Source organism: Salmo salar, chromosome ssa19 (assembly GCF_905237065.1).
Source record: "Salmo salar chromosome ssa19, Ssal_v3.1, whole genome shotgun sequence".
Lineage (NCBI taxonomy): Eukaryota > Metazoa > Chordata > Actinopteri > Salmoniformes > Salmonidae > Salmo > Salmo salar.
In genome coordinates, this window is record NC_059460.1 from 58,709,947 (window position 1) to 58,733,759 (window position 23,813).

The window sequence follows — 23,813 nt, forward strand, 5'->3', positions numbered from 1 at the left end:
AAGGAATTTGAAATGATTTATACTTTTACTTTTGATACATAAGTATATTTAAAACCAAATAATTTTAGACTTTTACTCAAGTAGTATTTTACTGGGTGATTTTCACCTTGAGTCATTTTCTATCAGGGTAGGTTTATTTTACTTAAGTTGTGTGTGTGTGTGTGTGTGTGTGTGTGTGTGTGTGTGTGTTGTGTGTGTATAGGGTACTTTTTCCACCTCCTGTACTGCAGTCACTACTTCTGCTGTTACTTTCCCACCACACTAGCCTCCAACAACTTCTACAAAAAATACTTTTGGACAGCTGAAGCAAGTCACACAATTTTTCTTGAAAAATGACCCTTTCTAGTTTCAGTTTAATTCCTGAATTGACCGAATTCAAATGGTATTGACCCCAAACCTTTGTTTCAGTGCTGTCTCAAGGACTAGTTTTGGGCTCCAGAGTGGCGCAGCGGTCTAAGGCACTGCATCTCGGTGCAAGAAGCATCACTATAGTACTTCGTTCACATCTGGCCGTGATTGGGAGTCCCATAGGGCGACACAATTGGTCCAGCGTCGTCTGGGTTTGGCCAGAGTAGGCCGTCATTGTAAATAAGAATTTGTTCTTAACTGACTTGCCTAGTTAAATAAAAATACTTGGCATCTTGTATTGCCCATAGAGGTAAGGGGGTAGGGGTGAAAGAGGATACAATCGACCTAGTTTGCCTGTTTGTATAATGTTTGAAGTGAGTTAGTTGAAATGAACACTTGCTCAGTGCTGTCTCCCTTTCAGTATTTGAAAAACAATCTTGTGTCATTTCTTATGCCAAATGACATCCCTATCTGGATCATGTAACCCAAATAAACCAATAAAATCAATGTTGTTTCCAAATATAATATATTTTATTAGATGCTACATCAACGCCATTGATATTTCAACTTCACCACTACATGTGACTGAGTATTTTAACTGATCATATTGTTCCCACCAGCAGGGCATATAAATGATTCAAGTTGAACGTGTGTAGTGTGATCTTCGAAACATATTTCGCCTAGTTTCAAGTAGGGCAATGGGATGCACATGTCTGCCAACATAAGTTCACCATGCTGAAATTGTGGGATATAGGTTATAAAATTATATTACTAATGTTTTATGACAATCCTTTGTATTGTATATTATGTATGTTATATTTCATTTATTTGTGATTTTTTTTAAATTTATTTTCCTTCCTGTCCCTTTAGAGCGGCCATGCTACGGAGAAGCAGGAACAGCCAAGCTCCGCACTACGTGTGGAGCGACATCCGACGAGACATTGACGCCGTGGTACTGGTGAATGACAGAGAAGAGTGGGGCGACGAACACACACAGGTGAGAACCGGGAGAAGGGGGATGGATGGAAGTGGGGGGGGAGTAGGTTATATTTACCATTGTAAATGCAACCTATATTTGTTTATTTATTTTCCCTTTGCTACTTTAACTATTTGCACATCATTACAACACTGTATATAGACATATGACATTTGAAATGTCTTTATTATTTGGGAAATTTTGTAAGTGTAATGTTTACTGTTCATTTTTTATTGTTTATTTCACTTTTGTTTATCTATTTCACTTGCTTTGGCAATGTAAACATATGTTTCCCATGCCAATAAAGCCCTTATATTGGATTGAGAGGGAGTGGGGCAGTGATAGAGGGGGCAGTGATAGTGATGGAGATGAGTGAGAGAGAGAGGGACACAGAGGGAGGAGTGCAGTGGTGAGAAGTAAAAGGTGGGAGGAGTGGCGCGAGGACTACAGGTGGTTCGAAAAAATAAAGAATAGAAAGGGTGGAGTGATGAAAGGTAAGAGTGTGTGTGTGTGTGTGTTTGGGGCAGACCCAGAGAGGCGTTAGGGTAGAGAGGGGGTGATAAGAGTTGAAAGAGCAATGGGAGAATGCTGAGACAGAGAGAGCACGAGGCCACGGCATGATCGAAAATATGACCTCGTTAGAGCCAGTAGTTTTCCATGGTGGATTCAACTGTCTCAAAATGGCTGTGTCTACTGAATGGGACTCCTAAGACATGGATGGTCCGTATTTGTGGCACAGGTCTATTTTTAAATGTTGGCACACCCTGCTTGCGCTCCAATGGGAATGCAAGGGCTCTCTTTAGGGAAAGGGTCAACCTATAGAAGCTTTAAAGAACCTGAACGAGCTCGGTGCTTTAGTTGAGGTAACCGACTGAGGAGAGGTTGCAGTGCACAGTATTTCCAGACGTTTCTCAAACAGGACCTACTAAGCTAGTTTTTGGTTTTGTCTTAATTTAAGCCAAGCTAGTCGATTATTTGATTATAATTTTTTTTTTTAATTGTTTTTAATTTTTTTTTTTTTTTTTCTTTCTGAAAGCACTCCGACTGCGAATTCCTCAGATTTTCACAAATTAGTCTTCTCAAGTGTGGTTCAGTCCACCTGTTCTCTCAGTTAAAACTAGGGACATTCTCAAATGTCCAACTCGGTAGCCTTGACCATCTCTGTCTATCCCATGTGCGTCAATCAGATCAGCGACTCGGACTCAGAAGTGGATTACCTGGCCGTCACCCCGGAGGTGACAGACGTTGTGTCCGACACGGTGCCTGTGACAGGGGAGTCCTACTGTCACTGTGACGCCCAGGAGGAAACAAGCCCTGGGGCTCTGCTGCAGGGCTTCCAGCCCCTCAACGACTGCCTGTGTGGAGAGGAGGACAAGGGTGTGTAGTGGGAAGGATAGGAACAGGGTTGGGGAACTATGGATCTGTGTATGTCTTTCACTTAGTCTGGTCTGTGTTTACTGTATAGGTGAATTAATAATTGTCTCCTCTTTGTACTGTCAAGCGATGTCAGTTTCTGTGTTCTGATGTGGGCTGACAATACTGTGTGCGCAGTATGTGTGTGTCCACGTTTTGAATGGATGTGGAGCTATTATGTATATGAGCATGCACAGTATAGCTTAAACATTGTTCCTGGAAAATGCAGCAGGTCTTATCAATGGATGGGTCATGAATTACTGTGGATAACCATCATATTGTCTCTATGCAGGTTTTGACTGGGTGTGGGACGAGGGCGTTAAGTCCAATGCAGCGCTCCTGAGCTGTGACAACCGCAAGGTGAGCTTCCACTCTGAGTACAGCTGTGGCACAGCCGCCATCCGTGGCACCAAGGAGCTGACAGATGGACAGCACTTCTGGGAGATCAAGATGACGTCACCCGTCTATGGCACAGACATGGTACGTACGCAAAAAACATCCAGGTCAGGAATTACCCTAAGTGGGTTAACCTTAACCCTTACATGTTTACAGATACTGTAGGCCCACAGTATAGCTACAGTATAGACAGGGGTCAAATTGTTAAAAGTTAACAAGTGTCGTGGAAATTCAACGAAAGTCTGTAGGAATGTTGAACATGTAGAGACTTGTTAACTAAACTTAAGGCTACAAGTTATTGTACTCCCGATGGCGTTTTCGCTGATATCCCAAATGATGAAGTTCTAAACTGAAAATTCAACCACCCCCCGAGACTGAGTCGGAAACTGGCTCTGTTTCCCAGTCTATCCTGTCTCAGGTGAGACTTACTATGGACAGAGTACTCCATCTACAGTGGACTGATACAGTGCCATCCCAGTTATAATACATGTTGATACCAGAAAGTTTCACTCTTCCCTTCTGAATTTGCCAATGTATTTTATAAATTTGGCACATTACATGTTAATTTTAAAATAATAGTAATTTAATAAGTGTGAAGCAGAAAGTGAATATCCGATAAATATATAGAGTAACATTGTTAGCCTGTCAAGGTATAGGGGGCAGTATTTTTGATTTCGGATGAAAAACGTGCCCAGAGTAAACTGCCTAATACTCGGGCCCAGAGTCAAATATTTGCATATTATTAGTAGCTGTGGATAGAAAACACTCTGAAGTTTCTAAAACTGTTTGAATGATGTCTGTGAGTATGACAGAACTCATATGGCAGGCAAAAGCCTGAGAAGAATCCAACCAGGAAGTGGGAAATCTGATACTTGTAGTCTTCAAGTCATTGCCTATCTAACACACAGTGACTTAGGGTTCATTTTGCACTTCCGAAGGCTTCCACTAGATGTCAACAGTCTTTAGAACCTAGTTCCAGGCTTTTGCGGTGAACACAGAGCGAACAAGAAGGCCGGGAAGTTGGTGACTCAGAAAATGACATGAGTTCATTGGCGCGCTTTCACGTGATGAGGTAGCTGTGTTCCATAACGTTTTTCAAGACATTGGAATCGTCCGGTTGGAATATTATTGAAGTTTTATGTTAAAAAGGCCTTAAACATTGATGCTATGCAACGTTGTACATGTTTCAACGAACGTAAATATAACTTTTTACTTTTCATCGTGAAATTTTCGGCGTGCTTCCTACATTTGGAGTAGCTTACTGAACGCGCAAACAACAAGGAGGTATTTGGACATAAATGATGGACTTTATCGAACAAAACAACATTTATTGTGGACCTGGGATTCCTGGCAGTGCCTTCTGATGAAGATCATCAAAGATAAGTGAATATTTATAATGCTATTTATGATTTTAGATGACTCCAAAATGGCGGGTATCTGTATTGTATGATGTATTTTTCTGAGCGCTGTACTCAGATTATTGCAAAGTGTGTTTTCCCCGTGAAGCTTTTTTGAAATCTGTCACAGCGGTTGCATTCAGGAAATGTTTATCTATAATTCTTTGAATAACAGTTTAATATTTGATCAACGTTTATGATGAGTATTTTTGTAAATTGTTGTGCTGATTCACCGGCAGTTTGAAGAAAAATATTTTCTGAACATCACGCGCCAATGTAAAATGGGGTTTTTGGATATAAATATGAACTTTATCGAACAAAACATACATGTATTGTGTAACATTGAGTCCTAGGAGTGTCATCTGATGAAGATCGTCAAAGGTTAGTGCTTAATTATAGCTGTATCTATGGTGTTTGTGACCCCTCTCCTGCTTGGAAAATGGCTGTGTGGTTTTTCTTGTGTTGGCACTGTCCTAACATAATCTAACTTTATGCTTTCGCCAAAAAGCCTTTTTGAAATCGGACAATGTGGTTGGATTAAGGGGAGGTTTATCTTTAAAATGGTGTAAAATAGTTGTATGTTTGAGAACTTTTGAATTATGACATTTTTTTGTTTTGAATTTGGCGCTCCGATTTTTCACTGGCTGTTGAATAGTGTGAACCGTGGGTGGGACGGTAGCGTCCCACGTAGCCCTGAGAAGTTAGTGTAGACTAAAATGAAAACAATGCCTTCCAATATGGAGAAAGTTATCGTGTTTGTTTTTAAACCTTACAATAGGGGTAAAAGCAGAACATTGTTTGAGAGTGATCCGTGTGTATTAGCACTAGTGAATGAGGGCTGTCAGCGGGGCTTTCCCATGGTACCATTACTTGCCCTCACTGCTGTACCCAGGGAGGAAGAAGCTAGGGGGGTCCTGGGGCATGACCCCCGTGGGAGAATTGTTTTGTAAAAGCAGCTGTTAGTTGGTCAATTCTGAGCATTCCTGGGAGGCTTAGGCCTATGACTAGGGTGGAATTAAAATAAAATCACAAGTTATTGGCGGATGCGAGAGATTGCGACGCAGCCCATTCAAAAAAAACATATCTCCAGTTTAAACTGACGTATTTTGATGGGGATTTTTCTTATTAGGCCAACTAGATTTCTGCAGGGGCACGGACATCGACTCTAGGGGGTTAAAACAGTTTGCAGAGTTTAATGGCGGTGATAGGAGCAAACTGAGGATGGATCAACAACATTGTAGATATTCCACAATACTAACCTAATTGACAGAGTAAAAAGAAGGAAGCCTGTACAGAACTTTGTCTTGAATACAAAGCGTTATGTTTGGGGCAAATCCAACACAACATCACTGAGTACCACTCTCCATATTTTCAAGCTTGGTGGTGGTTGCATCATGTTATGGTTCTGCTTGTCATCGGCAAGGACTAGGGAGATTTTTTTTTTTCATGAAAAGAAATGGAATAGAGCTAAGCACAGGCAAAATCCTAGAGGAAAACCTGGTTCAGTCTGCTTTCCAATAGACACTGGGAGGCCAAATATACACTGGAGTTGCTTACCAAGATGACATTGAATGTTCCCAAGTGGCCTAGTTACAGTTTTGACTTAAAATCGGCATTAAGATCTATGGCAAGACTTGAAAATGGCTGTCTAGCAATGATCAACAACCAACTTGTCAGAGTTTGAACATTATTCTTTTTTTAAATGTGTAAATATTGTACAATCCAGGTGTGCAAATCTCTTAGACTTACCCAAGAAATATTCACAGCTGTAATCACTACTAAAGGTGATTCTTGTTAGAATTTTTCTTCCACTTTGACAAAGCAGACTAATTTCTGTAGATCGTTGACAGAAAATGACAATTAAATCTCTGATTCAGAGGGGTTGGGTTAAATGCGGAAGACACATTTCGGTTAAATGCATTCAGTTGTGCAACTGACTAGGTATCTCCTTTCCCTATTTTAATCCCACTTTGTAACTTTGTTTCCTGAAATTCAGGACATCTTTAAGGTAGGCTATTTCATGATACAGAATTAAATATGGGGGAAATAAAGTTGACTATTTTCACAAATGTTATTCACCTAATAAATATGTTATAAAATTGTAATTTATTTGAACTATCAAGTATCAATTTAGTTAAACATCTTATTTTTCAGAAAGTGATTAGCTCAATTGATAGCGAGAGTCACAGAGATTACTTCCCAAGCAGTGTTCTTCTTTTTTTTACTCCTCGACAATAGAAGAACGTAGCTCAGCATCTGAATATTACAGAGACGTCCCAAAGATATCCCCATGTGCATCAGAAGCATATCTTCCTTGTGAAAGCTTGATTCTAGCCTAAAGCATTGCAGACTTAAGCGTCATTATAGATCCCTGTATATAATCAGGATACATTTTCCCACTTCAAAATCTTAAGCTGACAATGGGTATGGCATTTCTTTCACAAGGTGTGTAATTCGAGCCCTGAGCATAGATCATTTGATAGACAGACAAGGCAAATCAAGGCGAGACAGGCAGACAAACAAGGCCAGCCAACCAGGCAGACAAACAAGGCCAACAAACCAGCCAGCCGGTATTTAACATTGTTACCTACTATTGTATGTTTTGTCTTCTATGTAGATGGTGGGCATCGGGACCGCTGAGGTCAACCTGGACAAGTTCCAACACAGTTTTTGCAGTATGCTGGGGATGGACGAGGACAGCTGGGGACTTTCCTACACAGGTGAGGAAATGACACACAACTGTTATGAATAGGCATGCCTTATGGATATGACAGGTTCACCTTTTATACATAGTAATTCACTAATTTGCCTCCGGTTTTTATTCATTTCCTATTCAAGGTATGCTTCAGCACAAAGGGGACAAGGTGAATTTCTCGTCCCGTTTTGGCCAAGGCTCCATCATAGGGCTGCACTTTGACACGTGGCATGGAACCCTTACCTTCTATAAGAACCGCCGACGTATAGGTGAGTGACACCTTGCTTCAAACTATACTGAACAAAAATATAAACACAACATGTAAAGGGTTGGCCCCATGTTCCATGATTTTAAAATAAAAGATCCCTGACATTTTCCATACGCACAAATTTGTTTACATCCCAGTTAGTGAGCATTTCTCCTTTGCCAAGATAATCCATCCGCCAGACAGGTGTGGCATATTAAGAAGCTGACTAAACAGCATGATCATTCCACAGCTGCATATTGTGCTGTAGAGAATAAAAGGCCACTCTAAAATGTGCCGTTTTGTCACACGACACATTGCCACAGATATCTCAAGTTGAGGGAGCGTGCAATTGGACTGCTGACTCCAGGAATTTCCACCAGAGCTGTTGCCAGAGAATTGAATGTTCATTTCTCTCCTCGTTTTAGAGAAATTGGTAGTACGTCCAACCGGCCTCACAACCGCAGACCACATGTAAACACGCCAGCTCAGGACCTCCACATCCGTCTTTTTCCCCTTAGGGATGGTCTAAGACCAGCCACCCAGACAGCTGATGAAACTGGGGGTTTGCACAACCAAAGAATTTCTGCACAAACTGTCAGAAACTGTCTCGGGGAAGCTCATCTGAGTGCTTATCATCCTCACCAGGGTTTTGACCTGACCTTGACCTGACTGCAGTTCGGCGTCTTAACCTACTTCTTCAGTGGGAAAATGCTCCCCTTTGATGGCCACGGGCACGCTGAAGAAGTGTGCTCTTCACAGATGAATCCCGGTTTCAACTGTACCGGGCAGATTGTGTGGGCGTGCCGATTGCTGACGTCAAAGTTGTGAACAGAGTGCCCCATGGTGGCGGTGGGGTTATGGTATAGGCAGGCATAAGCTATGGACAATGAACACAACCTCATTTTATCAAGGGCAATATGAATGCACAGAGATGCCGTGACGAGATCCTGAGGCCCGTTGTCATGCCATTCTTCCGCCACCATCACCTCAAGTTTCAGGATCTGTACGCAATTCCTGGAAGCTGAAAATGTCCCAGTTTTTCCTTGGCCTGCATACTCACCAGACATGTCACCCATTGAGCATGTTTGGGATGCTCTGGATGTTCATGTATGACAGCAGGTTCCAGTTCCTGCAAACATCCAGCAACTTTGCACAGCCATTGAAGAGGAGTGGGACAACACTCCACGCGCCACAATCAACAGCCTGATCAACTCTATGCGAAGGAGATGTGTCGTGCTGCATGAGGCAAACAGTGGTCACACCAGATACTGACTGGTTTTCTGATTCACGCTCCTACTAAAAAAAAAAAGTATATATATATATATATATATATATATATATATATATATATATATATATATTCTGTATCTGTGACCAACAGATGCATATCTGTATTCCCAATCATGTGAAATCTATAGATTAAGGCCTAATGAATTTATTTCAATTTACTGATTTCCTTTTATGAACAGTATAGTTTTGTTTAGATTGTTCAGAGTGCTGACGTATCCTACCTCAACTGTAAGGGTAACATTTGCTCTAGATTTACATGTGACCATGTGCCTAATGTCTCGGTCTCTTCCCTTCTTCCTGTTCCTCAGGTGTGGCCGCCACCAGGCTGCAGAATAAGAAGTTCTACCCTGTGGTGTGCTCCACTGCAGCCAAGAGCAGTATGAAGGTGATTCGGGCCTGCTACACCCCCACCTCCCTGCAGTACCTCTCTTGCTCTCGCTTGCGCCAGCAGTGGCCCGACTGCCCTGACATCCTGAACGTGCTGCCCCTGCCCCCGGGCCTGCGCAACCTCCTCCACAACCAGCTTGGCTGGGTGTTCACCCTCAACAACGGTGCCCCCGAGCAGTCTGAGGACTTGATGGAGGACTTGAATGAAGACTTCGTTGATGACTTTGCAGTGGAGTTGCCTGATGACTTGCCTGATGACTTGCCTGAGGAGCCTAGTCCATGCCCGAGCCCCTGTCTCAGCCAGGTGTCCACCCTAAGTGCCTGCTCCTTCCCTAGCCCTGTACCCAACCATGCCAATGCCCCTGCCTCCTCTCGCCCAGTTCCCAGCCCTGCTTCTCCCTGTCTGCCCACCCTTCCAGGGAGCAACTCAGACAGTGAGGACATTACTTTTCTTTTCAAATATCCACTCAGAAATGTTAGATAAAGTTGGCACTTTATCTATTCTGAACCTTTCTATAAATGCCATTACCATCTACTGGTGGAAAAGTTCACAAGAGTGAAAGAGTTTTATCTTAGCTCAGATTTCGAAGCACTTTAAGACTTTCAGAGTGGAATGCTCTCACCCTCGAGACTGTCCTTCCAAACTCTCCCCAGTTTGCCTGGCTGAAGGGAAGGGGAAGACGGCCACCCCGGATATCCACCACCCCGCTCGAGTCAGATGACTTAGTTCTAAATCTAATGTTATCTACTGTATGTACACTCCCTATACTGAATGATTGGATCCCTTGATAAAGATGAGCAAAAAAGACACTCAAATATAATACAAATACTGTGCTATACTGTATGCAACATTTATTTTTACAATATTATTTTTTACTAATACTTTTGCTCAGACTAAGAGATTTTATTTAACAAGTAATAAAAAAAATCTCTAAAAGATAGCGGTCAAAATTATTGTATCCCGTTTTCCATGCAGAATCTTTCCAGGTCCTTGATATCCTTTGTCTGTGCTTATGGACTACTCTCTTCAATTCAAACCACAGGTTTTCAGAGGTTCAATTCCGGAGACTGAGATGGCCATTGAAAAATGCGTGCTTGTGGTTATTGTCTTGCTGGAAGATCCACTTGCAGCCAAGTTTCAGCCTCCTGGCATAGGTAACCAGTTTTTTTGGGCTAAAATGTCCTGGTACTTGGTAAAGTTCATGATGGTGTTGACCTTAACAAGGACTCCAGGACCAGTGGATGCAAAATGGCTCCATAACAAAGAACCACCACCATATTTTACAGTAGAGATGAGGTATTTTCTGCATATGCATTGTTCTTTTGAAAGTCAAACCCACTGCTGTTGTGCGTGGCCAAAGACCTCTATTTTTGTGTCAGATGACCATATAGCACCGGTTCCAATCCAAGTGCCAATGCCATTTAGCTAAATCCAGGAGGTGCTATGGTCAGATGACATGAAAATAGGTATTTGGCCACACACACACGAATGGTGGGTGTGGCCTTCTAAAGAACAATGCATAGGCTTAAATTGCCTACGTGCAATTAACAATCTAAATGTTTCTAGAATACACCATGGTGGTCGTGTTCTCTAATAGGGCTTTGCTCTCTGATATTTTGCAGCTTATCAATTTCTGATTCATGCTTTACTTATAGTAGCTAGATTTTAATGTATTTTTCTGGGATAGTCACCATGTGACGTGTCCTGCAGTAAGATGTTTTTATTTTCTTGCCATTTTGTATAACCTTTCTTGCTGAACGCAAATGAATAGTAAAAAAATAAATGTAAAACATCTTGTGTATTAAACATTTAATCATAATTTATTTCATGTACAGTTATCTATTGCCATTCTCTTAAATATACAAAGTGCTACAGTACTATACTTTACTCATTTTGATGATCACCCCATGTGCAAACAATACCATAACTTTAACTTATGTAAACGTAAAAGTTCTGCATGTATCCAAGTGCTTAGAGAAGTTGCAAACCCAAACTGACCCCAGGCCTGAGCCACTTAGAATGATCAATTCTCTCAGGTCTAGCTAAGGTTACAGATGGAGTTCCACAGGGTTTGGTCCTTGGGCCATTATTGTTCTGATATGCTCCATCCAGCCCATCAAAGCGCAAGAGATATTACTAATACTGCTGACACCTAGACCTACACAACATGCCAAAGGGACAATTAGGAATTCATTAGGTATCAATTAGTTAGTGACACCAGAATGGTCAACTAGTCCAGGACCAGCTGGGGGTTTTGAGCTGTGAGGGAACGGTAGACTCTGGCTGAGATTTCAGGTCCGATGCGTCTCTCCTTCCCTCCAGTCTTCACTAGTAGGCCTGCCAACAGCCCCCTCTTCTCTTCCTCAGACTCTAAGCTACTGTAGGCCTGAAGGTAAAACATTAAACAAGTAAACGATCCACATCAGACCTGTGTCAAATATAGATTGACATACAGTATAAAAGTATGTATTTAATCTATGCAGTTTGTTGAAATCATGTCAGTGATGTGGCTATGTCATACGCCAAACAAATTTCAACCTGACCACAAAGAAAACCCATAACTTCTGGTCATCTACTGTACCAACCTCCTATATTTTGTTTTTTGCCCTTATATGCAATGAAAGTCAACCCATTATGTAAGAGCCATATAAATGATTGGTAACGCTAAACAAAGCCTGCAGGTATAGGCCATTGTGGTACATTTATAATGAATTGTAGGACTTAACGTAAGCATTTATGACCACCACACAATGTCTTATTGTATGTCATAATGATCCTAACTAAACAGACACGTAGATCGACTCCTACCTGCAGTAGTATCTGCGGCGAGGGGTAGGCTGTGGTCAAAGTGGAGGCCACTGCAGAGCTGACCCTGTTGAGCTGTGTGATCTGCCTGCTCCACACCTCGCCCAGCCCAGCCCCATCCCGCTCCACACGCACCCCGCTGGCCCATGAGCCATCCACACAGAACGGCAACTCGCACCGCTCCGTCAGCAGTCTGCAGTGGCGTGGACAGGCATGACCACAGTTTAAAGAGTGTGCAATGGACTGCTCGTCAACCCTGGACAGCTACAGGGTTTGCAGGATTAAGTTTCAGCCTAGCTCAAACACACATTAGAATCTAAATCATGAAGTCGATCGGTATCTCAGGTTTGGTACTGCTGGGCAGCAGCAAAAGCCTGCATGCTTTGTAGTTTCCCACTGTATCCAGCACAAAAGTTGGTTACCAGACTTAGTGTTTAATCACAGTAAAGAAAGTAAGCTAGCAGTGCTCAAAGCCTATCCTCCTGGCATGGCAGTAAATTAATTCCAACTGATAAGATTCCTAACTTGAATAATCCTTAATGATGTGGAATATTAAGAGTTCACTGGGTTCATACTTGTAGGGCCGTTTGGACAGGGCCTTGGTGACGGCACACACATGGTCTGTGACATCCTGCCAGCTGTCCAGGAAGACTACAGTAATGTTCCGGTACAGTTGCAGGAAAACCAATACCTGAGGACAGATGAAGACAAGTTAGGAAAACCATCGAGCTCCATGACACGACGGGTAGGAACCTTTCGAGGAGCGTAGTTCAAAAAGCAGCTTGAAATGGTTCATTTCTGCACTACACTGGAAATGGAAAAACCAGCCGCTACAGATGTATGTATTGAGGAGAGAAGAGAGATTGTATAGTATATCAGAGAGAGACCTTACCTCCTCAATGTCCAGATCCTCCATTCCCAACTGAGATCTTTGGCTCAACTCATGTACATCCCATGTCCCAGTCCTGGTGACAGACCAACATATACATCCAGCCTCTTCTCATACAGGGTGTCTCAAGGACCAAGGTTCAGAGGCACATTCTTAAAACAGATCTTACACTAACCAGCTATTTGCGTTGGATCCCATCACTAAAACAGTAACCACCATCTTGGCATCTCGGTTGAGGCACTCTGACAAAAGTTTGAAGAAAGACTCCACTGCCGATTCCTCCCCATTGCCATGCAGTGTCTGGGTGAACAGAAAATATCAACATTCGCTTTGCACACACTGGCGGAGACACCAGGGAATTTGTTGAGGTTTAAAGGGCTCTCACCTGTTTGACTGAGACCACCATGCCCATGAAGTCAGTCAGACCCAACACCAGCAGAACCTGCTCCTCCTCCAGTGGTCCACTGCTGTCTTTCTCCTGACAACACCAAGACATGATCTAGTCAACCTGAGGGGCCGAGAGGGTCATGCAGTGGGGACCGACACAACAAGCCCAGTGTTGTGGCGCTAGTACTGTCTGCGGTGATGGTACGTTACCAGCGGAAGATCTCTGGTCCAAGTGATGCTGTGAGGGAGCTGCTGTGTCTCAATGCTGCTCCTCCACTCAACTGCAGACAGAGTTCCCAGCAACACATCTGATCCATCATCCTGCAGTAGAGCTTGGGAGTGGAAACACACATTAAAGTGGCCACCATTCTTTAGTTGTTGGTGGTCCACTGATGTCACAGCTTATTTACAGCGTGCCTTTGACACAGAGGAGGCTGGTGGGAGGAGCTATAGGAGGACAGGCTCATTGTAATGGCTGGAATTCTATACATGGATCGGTATCAAACATATGGAAACCACGTTTGACTCAATTCCACTCATTCCATTCCAGCCATTACAATGACCTGTCCTCCTATAGCGCCGCCCACCAGCCTCCTCTGCTTCAACACCATCTGAACCCCTTCCATCTACATTCACAAAGAACCAATTACCTGGATCAATACAGACAGTCAGGCACTTCAAACAGTTCTCAGGTCTGAGGCTCTTTTGACGCTCTGCAGCTTCTTTTCTCCTCTGTTGATCTTCTCGTCTCTCCTCTTTCTCCTCGGCCCTCACCCTCTTGAGTTTCTCTCTGGCCTCCTTCCTCTCCTCAACTCTCTGTCTGTCTGCCTCTATCTCCTCTTTGGTTCGGCGTTTTCTCCCCGGACTTGCGGTACCGGACATAGCGGGTCGTGGAGCCACCAATGTGTCACTTGGTTCGGTTATGGCTGTTGACTTGCAATTTGTGTTGTAGTCTTTGTTGCCCTGTTCGAGATTGTCAGTAGGACTATTGGCCGTCGCTGTTTCATCGTTATCGTCACCCTGATCGGTAAATGCATCGCATTTGATTGAAGGTTTAGTTTCAGCATCGCTTTCGCCCTCAGATTCAGATATCTCCCATGTTTTGGCTCTTTTCAATACAGACATATTTCTACCCAAGACAAAATAATGGAATGCCTTTTCATAACGGAATGCAATATTACACAAACCAATTCTAAGACAGCAGAAGAAACCTAACAATAACGGAATTACACCAGCCGTAGTTTAAATTTCACTGCTTTCAAACTTATAATGCGGGTTGCAGCTTCTGGCAACAATGTATCACCTTCTGGACGGAGTGATACGAGGGACAAACATCAAATCCTTCTCCGTAATTCAATGCCCTCATTTGTAGTCAGCCATAATATCTCAAATCATGATGGCCAACTGACTGTCAGTCAGAGGAGGCTGGTGGGCGGATGTACGGGAGGACGGGCTCATTGTAACGGCTAGAATGGAATAATGGAAGGGTTGAAGTCAAACATGTGTTTTCCATATGTTTGATGTATTTGATACCATTTATTGATTCCATCCTAACCATTACAATGAACCCGTCCTCCTATAGCTCCTCCAACCAGCCTCCTCTGCAGTCAGTATTTAACATTCTATTTGTAATGGTTAATCCTACAGCTATACTGCACGTGCCGTGTGTGTAGGTGTGCGTGTGCGAGACCTGAACCATCATTGGATTAGAATTATTTAACTGGAACAGCAGATGGTGGACAGGCTGGCATGATCCTTGCCTTAGCTTGTATAGAACAGTACACTTGAGGCATGTTGTTCATAGACCAACTGTCTCTCACAGGTATTTCCTGATTGGTTTGTATGAATGATGGCTCAAAACCACATCTCTCTCACACACACACACACTGTATAAATAGCATTATAAACTGGGTGGTTTGAGCCCTGAATGCTGATTGGGTGAAAGTCGTGGTATATCAGACCGTCTACCACAGGTATGACAAAACATTTCTTTGTACTGCTCTAATTACTTTGGTAACCAGTTTATAACAGCAATAAGGCACTTCAAGTGTTTGTGTTATATCCTCCTGAAATGTGTGTATTTTAATTTTATTTTTACAGAACACAAGTGTTTGGGTTGAAAGAAAACATGTTACCAAATGTTTTTATTATTGTTATTTATCTGTTATTGTAAGTGCAAAATTGCCCTCTGTAGTGGTCATTAGGAAGTAAATATGAAAAAATTTACATTACAGTTGGTGAAAAACATAGTTGTGGCATCCGGGTGTCCACTACAGAGGACATTTCTTGATAAGCTCTACTTTTGCTTATTATTTAATGTGAACAAATTATTACACAGTTCTGATAACTCACTTAACTATTCCTGAGCTATTCACTTTCTAGAAACAATTTGAATATCAAACTTACAAAAATTATAATGAATAATTACACACACATTTTTTTAAAGAATGTGATATCATTGAAAAGCCCAGAATGTCCTCTCAGAAGGACAACAGGACTTAATACAGTGGCTTGTATGACCTCGGCGTTAATGGACCAAGAACTGATGTCCACTAGGCACTCTGCGTTGCGTCACGCTAAGAACAGCCCTTGGTCGTGGTATATTAGCCATATATCACAGCTCCGCGGGCCTTATTGCTTAAATACAACATTATAATAACACAAAACTATATAACCTCTTGATTGGGCATTATTGCTTAAATACAACATTAGAATAACACAATTATAAAAACCCCAAACTTGGGAAATTGGGCCTCTTTCTAGAGCTCCGACTTTCCGACCTGAAGATCACCGACGTCATGATTTGACCTCGTATTTTTCCGAGTTCCCAGTTGTTTTGAACGCGGCATAAGATACTATCCCTACTGATTTGACAGGAGCTGGGGAACCAATCCAAACGAGGAACTGTGTCAGTAAGGAAGTGACGATGGCAGTGGAAGTTCTTGCCATTACACCTCGAGCCCTTGCGCGCGTTCAGCGACTTGTAAAGCATCCGTGTATTCGAAAAGTGTCTCATAATCTATCCATATACTTTAAAGAGCGCGCAATTGGCGCGCACTTTTATTCCAATTGCAACTTGGAATACGGCGATTTATTGAATAACCGTTCGGTTCTTCCGACCGACACAAACAGAATACAAATGGGTATTTACGTTTAGGTTACTTTAGTTTTGTGGACCTCGTTTTAGCTTACTATGGCGCAGCCGGCAGAGAAAGGTATGGGGCCCAGGGTATTCTGTTACGTTTTTTTTATGTGGATAAAGAGAGATCATGAAATTCAGAGATCCATTGCCAAGAAACCCCTCTTGAATTGTGCAAGATCACAAATTCTTCTTGTAATTGCTTAGTTGGCAAACTTGGCCCACTGCAAACTCCACAAATGTCTTCTGTTTATATTTATTATGGTTATTTATAACATTTAATTAGTTATTGAATTTTCACTATGTTGGTCAAATCTATAAAGTGTTGTTGGTCCTATAGCTCACACGTTGTGCAAGCTTTTGTTTCCAGCCCAGCATTAACTCAAATGATTCAACAAATGAACTGCTCATCAAAACCCTGATTAACTGACTGAAGTGTGATAGTGCTGGGCTGGAACAAAAGCCTACACACCCTGTAGGTTTCCAGGACAAGGGTTGCTGACCACTGGCATTTAGCAGCAACGTTTTGTGACATGGCTGTTAGTGTGATGCATGACACGTGACTGTCTTCTCACAGCATACTACCGCTTTCTGGTATTGTTCTTCAACTGTCTGCTCACGTTTGGCTCCTACTTCTGCTTCGACATCCCTAGTGTCCTCCAGGACCAGTTCCAAGGGGTGAGTAGCCTATGTAGGCCTTTGCACAATGAGAGTAAAGTAGCCTTGTCACTCACACTGAATGCACTCATTTCACCACAGAGCTTAACTAATAATTCTACACGTTGACCCTAATTAATTACACACTTTGTGATGGAATCATGAATTACACAGTGTCTAATGCACGAGGCAGAATCGGGTTGATAACAAATCACTGTTCATTTTCCCCCTGCACAAAGAATTTGACGTGTGCCAATACAACAGTGATCAATGGGACAGTGGACTGTGTGGAGGGACTGGGGATGACCCCTCAGGAGTATAATCTGCTCTATGCCATCTATGCCTGGACGTAAGTGTAAACAACCCCTATATATTCATGAAATGATTAACTATAGGCCCGATATCTAACTCTTTTCTCTCTGTCAACAGTAATGCAGTGGTGGTTATAATGGCTGGGTTCCTTATTGACAAACTAGGCAACCGCTGTAAGTTGATATTGTCTCCTCTACTGCACTAAACTGAGATTCAAAACTCTTGACATTTTTAATAATTGAACTCACATTGATTGATATACTGGAACAACCCATGTTTTTATTCTCTGGTGTATGATGCTGAATGTTCTGTTGGTTCTCCTAATGTTCTGTCTCTCTGTCTCTCTGTCTGTCTGTGTGTGTAGTTGGTGTCTTCCTCTTCTCCTTCCTGTGTGTGCTGGGGTCAGCCATCTTTGCTCTGGGTTCTCACTTCAAAGGAACAGCCTACCTGCTCCCTCTCATGCTCACTGGCCGTTTGCTGTTTGGCTCTGGCAATGGATCACTCACCAGTAAGGCCACCTTAATATCTGATTCACACGATAGGCTGTCCTGGTTACGCATCCACCATAGTTTCTGGAACCGTGCTGGAAAGAACAATGTGAAAGGAAAATGTACAACCCAGGCCAAGCACAGTACGGAATGAGGCAATATACTGCTACGGGCCGAGTTCCAATACTTTCAAAGTCATCCTTACTGCATTTGAGAACTAAGCACCCTATCCCTCCCCCTCAGTTGTCCAGAACCGGATTACAGCGTTCTGGTTCCGGGGGAAGGAGCTGGCCCTGGCGTTTGGCCTGACCCTGGCCTTTTCCCGCCTGGGCTCCGTCCTCAACTTCTTCCTCACCCAGAGGTTCCAGGCCCAGTACGGCATGCAGTGGACCCTATGGGGAGGTAGGCCATACAACGGCTGCACTTTATTTTCACGGCACATAAAGGACCTGGTATTTATGTCGAAATGACATGGTAAAACGGTAATGGCACAATAATAACCTATGAGACTTTTGATTCCTAAGGATCCATTCAAACAGGCAACGCAAGGCACTTTTTGGTAAAAAGTATTTGGAAATTGTGTTGAAATGGGTATGAGAGAATACCCATTGATACCACAATTTCTTAGTAAATACTAGTGGAAACAGTAGTACTACTGGAATACCAGGTAAATATACCAGTGGGAAAAGCACAGTAAACTAAAAGTGCTAAAATAAAACTGTATAATAAAGCAGTAAAGCCACAAGAGGCTGTGATCAATCCCGAATTGTTCACAGCTAAGGTGTGTGTGTGTGTGTGTGTGTGTGTGTGTGTGTGTGTGTGTGTGTGTGTGTGTGTGTGTGTGCGTGTGCGTGCGCGCACACAGGTGCCTTCCTGTGTGTGCTGGGCTTCATGTCTGCCATCACGGTCAGTGCCCTGGACAAGGTGGGCATGAAGCAGCTGGGACTGGATGGGGCCATTCAGGAAGAGTCACGCAAAGTGGTGAGTCGAATGGGCTTGGGTGGTATTCATAAAATGCCAAACGGGAAGAAAACAGACTGAAACAGAGCGGGACTACCTGAACTTGTCCAATAAGAAATGCTAAAGATATTCTTTGGGGTTGCAAAACATTTAAAAACGTTTTCCATTGTATGCTCAAATGAATAATACAATCCTGTTGACTTGCCTATGTACCTATTGACAGGATAGATATGTCTATGTGTCTGTGTAGAGGTTTCAGGACGTGAAGCTGCTCTCTCTCAGATACTGGCTGTTGGTTCTCACCATCATGTTCTTCTACAACGGCATCTTTCCCTTCATAGCTGACGCCAGGTATTGATTTACATATGCACGCACACACACACAGGCATGCACACACACAGCCTACATTTTCACAATTTACTCTCAGAGACGAGGGTTGCAAAATTCCAGTAACTTTCCTAAAATTCCCTGTTTTTTCCAGAAATCCTGGTTGGACGATTCTGGATTTCCAGCTTATTCCTTCCTGACACCAGGAATCTTTCAACCAGGACATCTGGGCAATCTGAGATTTATGGGAAAGTTAGCAGCATTCTGCAACCCTATAACTCACACAGTTGAAAATGTAAACAGTATGTGATTCCTCTGTCTCCCTTTCCAGTAAGTTCATACAAGACAAGTACAGTGACTACAACCAGAAAGAGGCAGCCTACATCGCTGGTGCAGTATATGACAGCTCCCTAGTCCTCTCTGCCACTGTCGGAATTCTCATCGTAAGCCACCATTACTATACCTTATGCTGCGTACAACGGCTGTATTATGGCAACCTTACCTGAACCAGTGAGAACCTCATTTATAAATCCTGCTTTCTGGTATCTGATGTAGTCACAACAACTGTCAAATTCTAAACTGTGACAAAGTACTTTTCAGTAATTAGCTTAGACCCCAAACAGCAAGCAGAAGGTAGAAGCAGCACAGTGGCCAGGAAAAACGAACCTTTGTCCACCAGATCTGATGTACTGTATATATCTGACTCTCTCTCATTGGCGTGCCTGTGTCTCTGTTGTTGCAATTGTTGACACTTGTGTGTTTGTGTTGCAGGACAACGTGGGGTTGCGTGGGGTCTTTGCTGTGGCCTGTGCTGTCCTCACGCTGCCTGTCTTCGGCCTCCTGGCCTTCACTTTCGTCCCCCCTCTGGTATCCACCATTTGGCTGGGGGTCACCTACTCCTTCGCTGCTGTGAGTAGCCCTATCAGAGAGTATAAATTGAATATTGTAATGTACTGTCCGGTGTGGCTGTTGGTTGAGTATGGCGCTTGCGACGGCAGGATTGTGGGTTCGATTCCCACAGGGGGACCGGTATGAAAATGTTTCAACTCACTACTGTAAGTCTCTCTGGATAAGAGTGTCTGCTAAATGACTAAAATGTAAATATATATGTGTGTGTGTATGTGAGCCTTATACTTTGACTATACTAAGCCTGCTTTCAAGTAGCTCTGTAATCCATTGCACATTCCACCTATTTTTGTACACTTCAGCTAGTATCCTTCTGATTTAGGGTAAACACCCTGGGAAGATCTCAGTTGCATACTCCTCGCGTCCTCTCTCCTCATCTCCGTCTCAAAACCCATTGGAGGAGAAGGTCAGTGGGGAGGGACCTCTGGCTTTCCCATTCAATGGGATTTGGGAAGGAGACGCGGAGAGGGGACGGGAGGAGTATGCAATTGATCTTCCCCCTGTTCTGTTTGGTAGTGTATAAAACTGCTCTTTCGAGTGCACATTTGCTGTTAAGTTGCATATTGTATACAGGTTGGAGAGGATTCACATACAGTAGGTGACTCAATTGGTCTATTGGCAGTCCCCATTGAAGTGTAGGAAAGGAATTGTCTTGTACTGTGCATTTTCATTGAAGCACATTTGAAAATACACTTGCAATGACACACGTGCTCTTTCTTAGATGTATGTGTGTTGTTTTTCAGGCAAGCATGTGGCCCTCTATTCCCCTGGTGGTCCCTCAGGCAACTCTGGGGACAGCTATGGGTCTTGCCACCTCAGTACAGATGGTGGGAATTGGCATATCCAACCTTGTCGTTGGCCAGATCTTGGGAACCAAGTCAAGGTAGAGCTCACTGCAGCACAATGATGATGTGATGTCAACAAATTGACGTATTCTTTTTTTTCTCGGCGTAGTGTTATGGCATGTCTGTATGTAAACTGTGCACGTCTCCTGTGCGGTAGTGACGCTAAGATCCCACTGTGGCGCTGGCAGCAGATGATGGTTTTCATGTTGGCCAACACCATCGCCTGCATCGTCACCTCTGTGGTGCTCAACATCGTGGACCACCGCCAGGTCAGACCAGACTCACTTTCTTTCTGTCTCCCTCCTCCATTTCCTGTTTCACTGCCACGATACGTGTCCGTTCTATAATTAAACTCTCCCGTCTAAAATAATGTGTTCCGATTGTCCGAAGTAATTCTAGCACTTGAAATCAGCTCATTGAGCTGAAATGATTTGCTTTCATGTCAAATGACTTGTTTTATTAGATACCTAGAGCAACATCAACTGTTTGTGTGTCTGTGTCACCTCTGAGGAGATCCTTTAGTCAATGTAACAATGAAATTGTATCATTTTCTACATTTGTTATATTGTGGTGTTACCTCAGTAAATCTTCTATTGTCTTGTATCCTCAGGGTGGGATTCTGAATAAGACAACCAAGAGATCTGGCTCCCCGCCCCCCAGCGGACCTTCAGACAGAGACCCTCTCGTGGAGGGAGAGGAGGGGCAGAATGAGGAAGGGGCTGTTCGCTCTCCCTCCAACAGTTCCTAGTCACCTCACTCTTCTCTTAGAAGAGTCTGCCTCAGATAGTTGAACTGAAATTTGTACACAATCAGATTGAATTGTTTTCTTTCTCTATCTATATCTCTTGAGCCTTTTTGGGGGGATTTTTTTAACAGGATTTGTCAAGGGAAAACACCTCAGGACTCTGCCTATAATCTGAAAATGGAGGAAAATGGATCCCCTCCCCTCATGGTTCACTAATCTTGTAGATTATATTACACTTATCAGACAGACACTAAATATTGCCTTTTTTTTATCATGGTTTGTGTCAATGGAGCCTTTGCCCAAGTACAAGGCTCATGTTATTGAGTGCTACAGCAACAAACAGTATTGAAGTCAGCAAAATCATGTCTTCACACTAAAACAATCGGAAGCTAACTAATGCATGTTTTTGCTTTCGGTCCTTATTTCAGTGATCCAAAAGTTCTCCTTCTTTTATAAGGTTAAACATGTAAGTTGGTTACTAATTTAACCACTATTACTAACGAGTCAACAATAACCTGTTGTATAACTGTTTAAATAATTGTTTGTGATATTTCTGCATATGTTTCTTTGATGCCAATAATGACATCTTTAATTTCAGATGGCAACAATAATCGCTTCGGTTTACATGATGAGCTCTCTTTTTATTTTTTATCGGTTGTGATGTTTATTGTTAGCAGTGGTCCAAAATGCTCAAGTTGATGTATCATGCAGCAATTTGTTCTGGCAGTTACTGCCTTTTCTAATCAAACGCACTATTGAAAAGAGTGAGTTTGAGCTGCTTTTACTACAGGTTTCAGTCAATAGTAACTGAATGCAGCGGTTCAATGTTCTTTTGTCGCCGGTGTGATCCTTCTATAAGGGAATGGGACTGATTTGCTTTATACTGACAAGCTAGCACAAATAAAAAGGTGTTGCTACAGTAACGACTGGTAGCTGTATTATCATAGCTGTATTTTCAGAAATTGTGGCTTTTTGTACAACTGTCTGACAAAAAGAAGCATTCAGCTGTTGCATAGTGGTTTCCGTCATTTACTGTACACCAAATTAGCACATCTCGCATAATGATTAGTTGAACAATAAAACCATTCTAGTAGGCCTTCAGCAGATTGACTGAGGGTTATATGATGTCATTAAAGATGTTGACGCCAGACATATTTAAATCATATACACTACCGTTCAAAAGTTTGGGGTCACTGAGAAATGTCCTTGTTTTTGAAAAAAAGCTTCTTTTTTTTGTTCATTAAAATAACAACTTGATCAGAAATACAGTGTAGACATTGTTAATGTTGAAAATGACTATAGTAGCTGTTAACGGCAGATTTAAAAAATAATAATGGAAATTTACATTTATCAGCAACCATCACTCCTGTGTTCCAATGGCACATTGTGTTAGCTAATCCAAGTTTATCATTTTAAAAGGCTGATTGATCATTAGAAAACCTTTTGCAATTATGTTAGCACAGCTGAAAACTGTTGTTCTGATTAAAGAAGCAATAAAACTGGCCTTCTTTAGACTAGTTGAGTATCTGGAGCATCAGCATTTGTTGGTTCGATTACAGGCTCAAAATGCCCAGAAACAAAGACTTTCTTCTGAAACTCGTCAGTCTATTCTTGTTCTGAGAAATGAAGGCTATTCCATGCGAGAAATTGACAAGAAACTGAATATGGTTGCTGATAATGGGCCTTCGTACGCCTATGTAGATATCCCATTCAAAATCAGCCGTTTCCAGCTACAAGTCATTTACAACATTAACAATGTCTACACTGTATTTCTGATCAATTTGATGTAATTTTAATGGACAAAATGTTTTGCTTTTCTTTAAAAAACAAGGACATTTCAAAGTGACCCCAAACCTTTGAACGGTAGTGTACATTTAAAAATGAATTAAGAAAGTAAATTATCAATTTACGGTGTACAGTAGTTCTTCTCTGTAAAGCCTACCATGCTGGAGCAGTCTCAAGCATTGGCCAGGGAGCTAGAGGAACATGATGCTGAACAAAACCTTGATGGATATCCTGTAGGAGGACTACGCAGTGGTCCAGGTGGTGTCTGACCACAGCACACACAGAGATGAACTGCAGGCCTGCATCTGGACCAAAGAGCAACGCATCTAAGTACATACATTTTTTTCTTTTTTAGGAGGGGGGGAGGGGGTAGTTTGCATCAGAGTTTGGGGTTATTATGGTAGATTTGAGGTGTGTT

General features: G+C 42.6%; 3 protein-coding genes across 5 annotated transcripts in view; 2 read left to right on the forward strand and 1 right to left on the reverse strand.

Annotated features, from left to right (window-relative positions):
- Nucleotides 1-10,956, forward strand: part of spsb3b (splA/ryanodine receptor domain and SOCS box containing 3b) — a 36,654-nt gene extending 25,698 nt beyond the window's left edge. For all 3 annotated transcript variants that reach the window (XM_045702550.1, XM_014158853.2, XM_014158854.2), the window contains exons 2-7: nucleotides 1,219-1,345; nucleotides 2,512-2,701; nucleotides 3,030-3,217; nucleotides 7,148-7,250; nucleotides 7,369-7,494; nucleotides 9,071-10,956. In XM_045702550.1, the coding sequence (XP_045558506.1) occupies nucleotides 1,226-1,345; nucleotides 2,512-2,701; nucleotides 3,030-3,217; nucleotides 7,148-7,250; nucleotides 7,369-7,494; nucleotides 9,071-9,633 (1,290 nt within the window). In that variant the 5' untranslated portion in view covers nucleotides 1,219-1,225 and the 3' untranslated portion in view covers nucleotides 9,634-10,956. The remainder of the gene's footprint in view (nucleotides 1-1,218; nucleotides 1,346-2,511; nucleotides 2,702-3,029; nucleotides 3,218-7,147; nucleotides 7,251-7,368; nucleotides 7,495-9,070) is intronic.
- On the reverse strand, nucleotides 10,945-14,621 carry LOC106579187 (probable crossover junction endonuclease EME2). Its single transcript, XM_014158852.2, has 8 exons — nucleotides 13,882-14,621; nucleotides 13,442-13,563; nucleotides 13,230-13,322; nucleotides 13,020-13,144; nucleotides 12,848-12,920; nucleotides 12,531-12,646; nucleotides 11,959-12,148; nucleotides 10,945-11,536 (listed from the first exon to the last, which is right to left on the reverse strand). Exons 1-8 carry the CDS (start codon nucleotides 14,354-14,356, stop codon nucleotides 11,381-11,383), a joined length of 1,350 nt encoding a protein of 449 aa, XP_014014327.2. The 5' UTR covers nucleotides 14,357-14,621; the 3' UTR covers nucleotides 10,945-11,380.
- Nucleotides 14,622-16,315: 1,694 nt separating this feature from the next.
- mfsd1l (major facilitator superfamily domain containing 1-like) lies at nucleotides 16,316-22,556 on the forward strand. Its single transcript, NM_001141808.1, is given in 13 exon segments — nucleotides 16,316-16,446; nucleotides 16,948-17,048; nucleotides 17,267-17,376; nucleotides 17,457-17,512; nucleotides 17,704-17,847; nucleotides 18,071-18,229; nucleotides 18,693-18,808; nucleotides 19,038-19,138; nucleotides 19,446-19,557; nucleotides 19,886-20,023; nucleotides 20,764-20,903; nucleotides 21,023-21,134; nucleotides 21,476-22,556. Coding segments are annotated over 13 exon segments (1,449 nt in total). The 5' UTR covers nucleotides 16,316-16,424; the 3' UTR covers nucleotides 21,614-22,556.
- Nucleotides 22,557-23,813: the final 1,257 nt, after the last annotated feature.

Coding starts and splice junctions, on each gene's coding strand:
- LOC106579187 (XM_014158852.2), bottom strand. CDS start 14,356: ATGTCTGTATTGAAAAGAGCCAAAACATGGGAGATATCTGAATCTGAG. Junction 13,323..13,441: donor GGACCAGAGATCTTCCGCTG/GTAACGTACCAT, acceptor TGGTGTTGTCAG/GAGAAAGACAGCAGTGGACC. Junction 11,537..11,958: donor CGCCGCAGATACTACTGCAG/GTAGGAGTCGAT, acceptor TTTTACCTTCAG/GCCTACAGTAGCTTAGAGTC.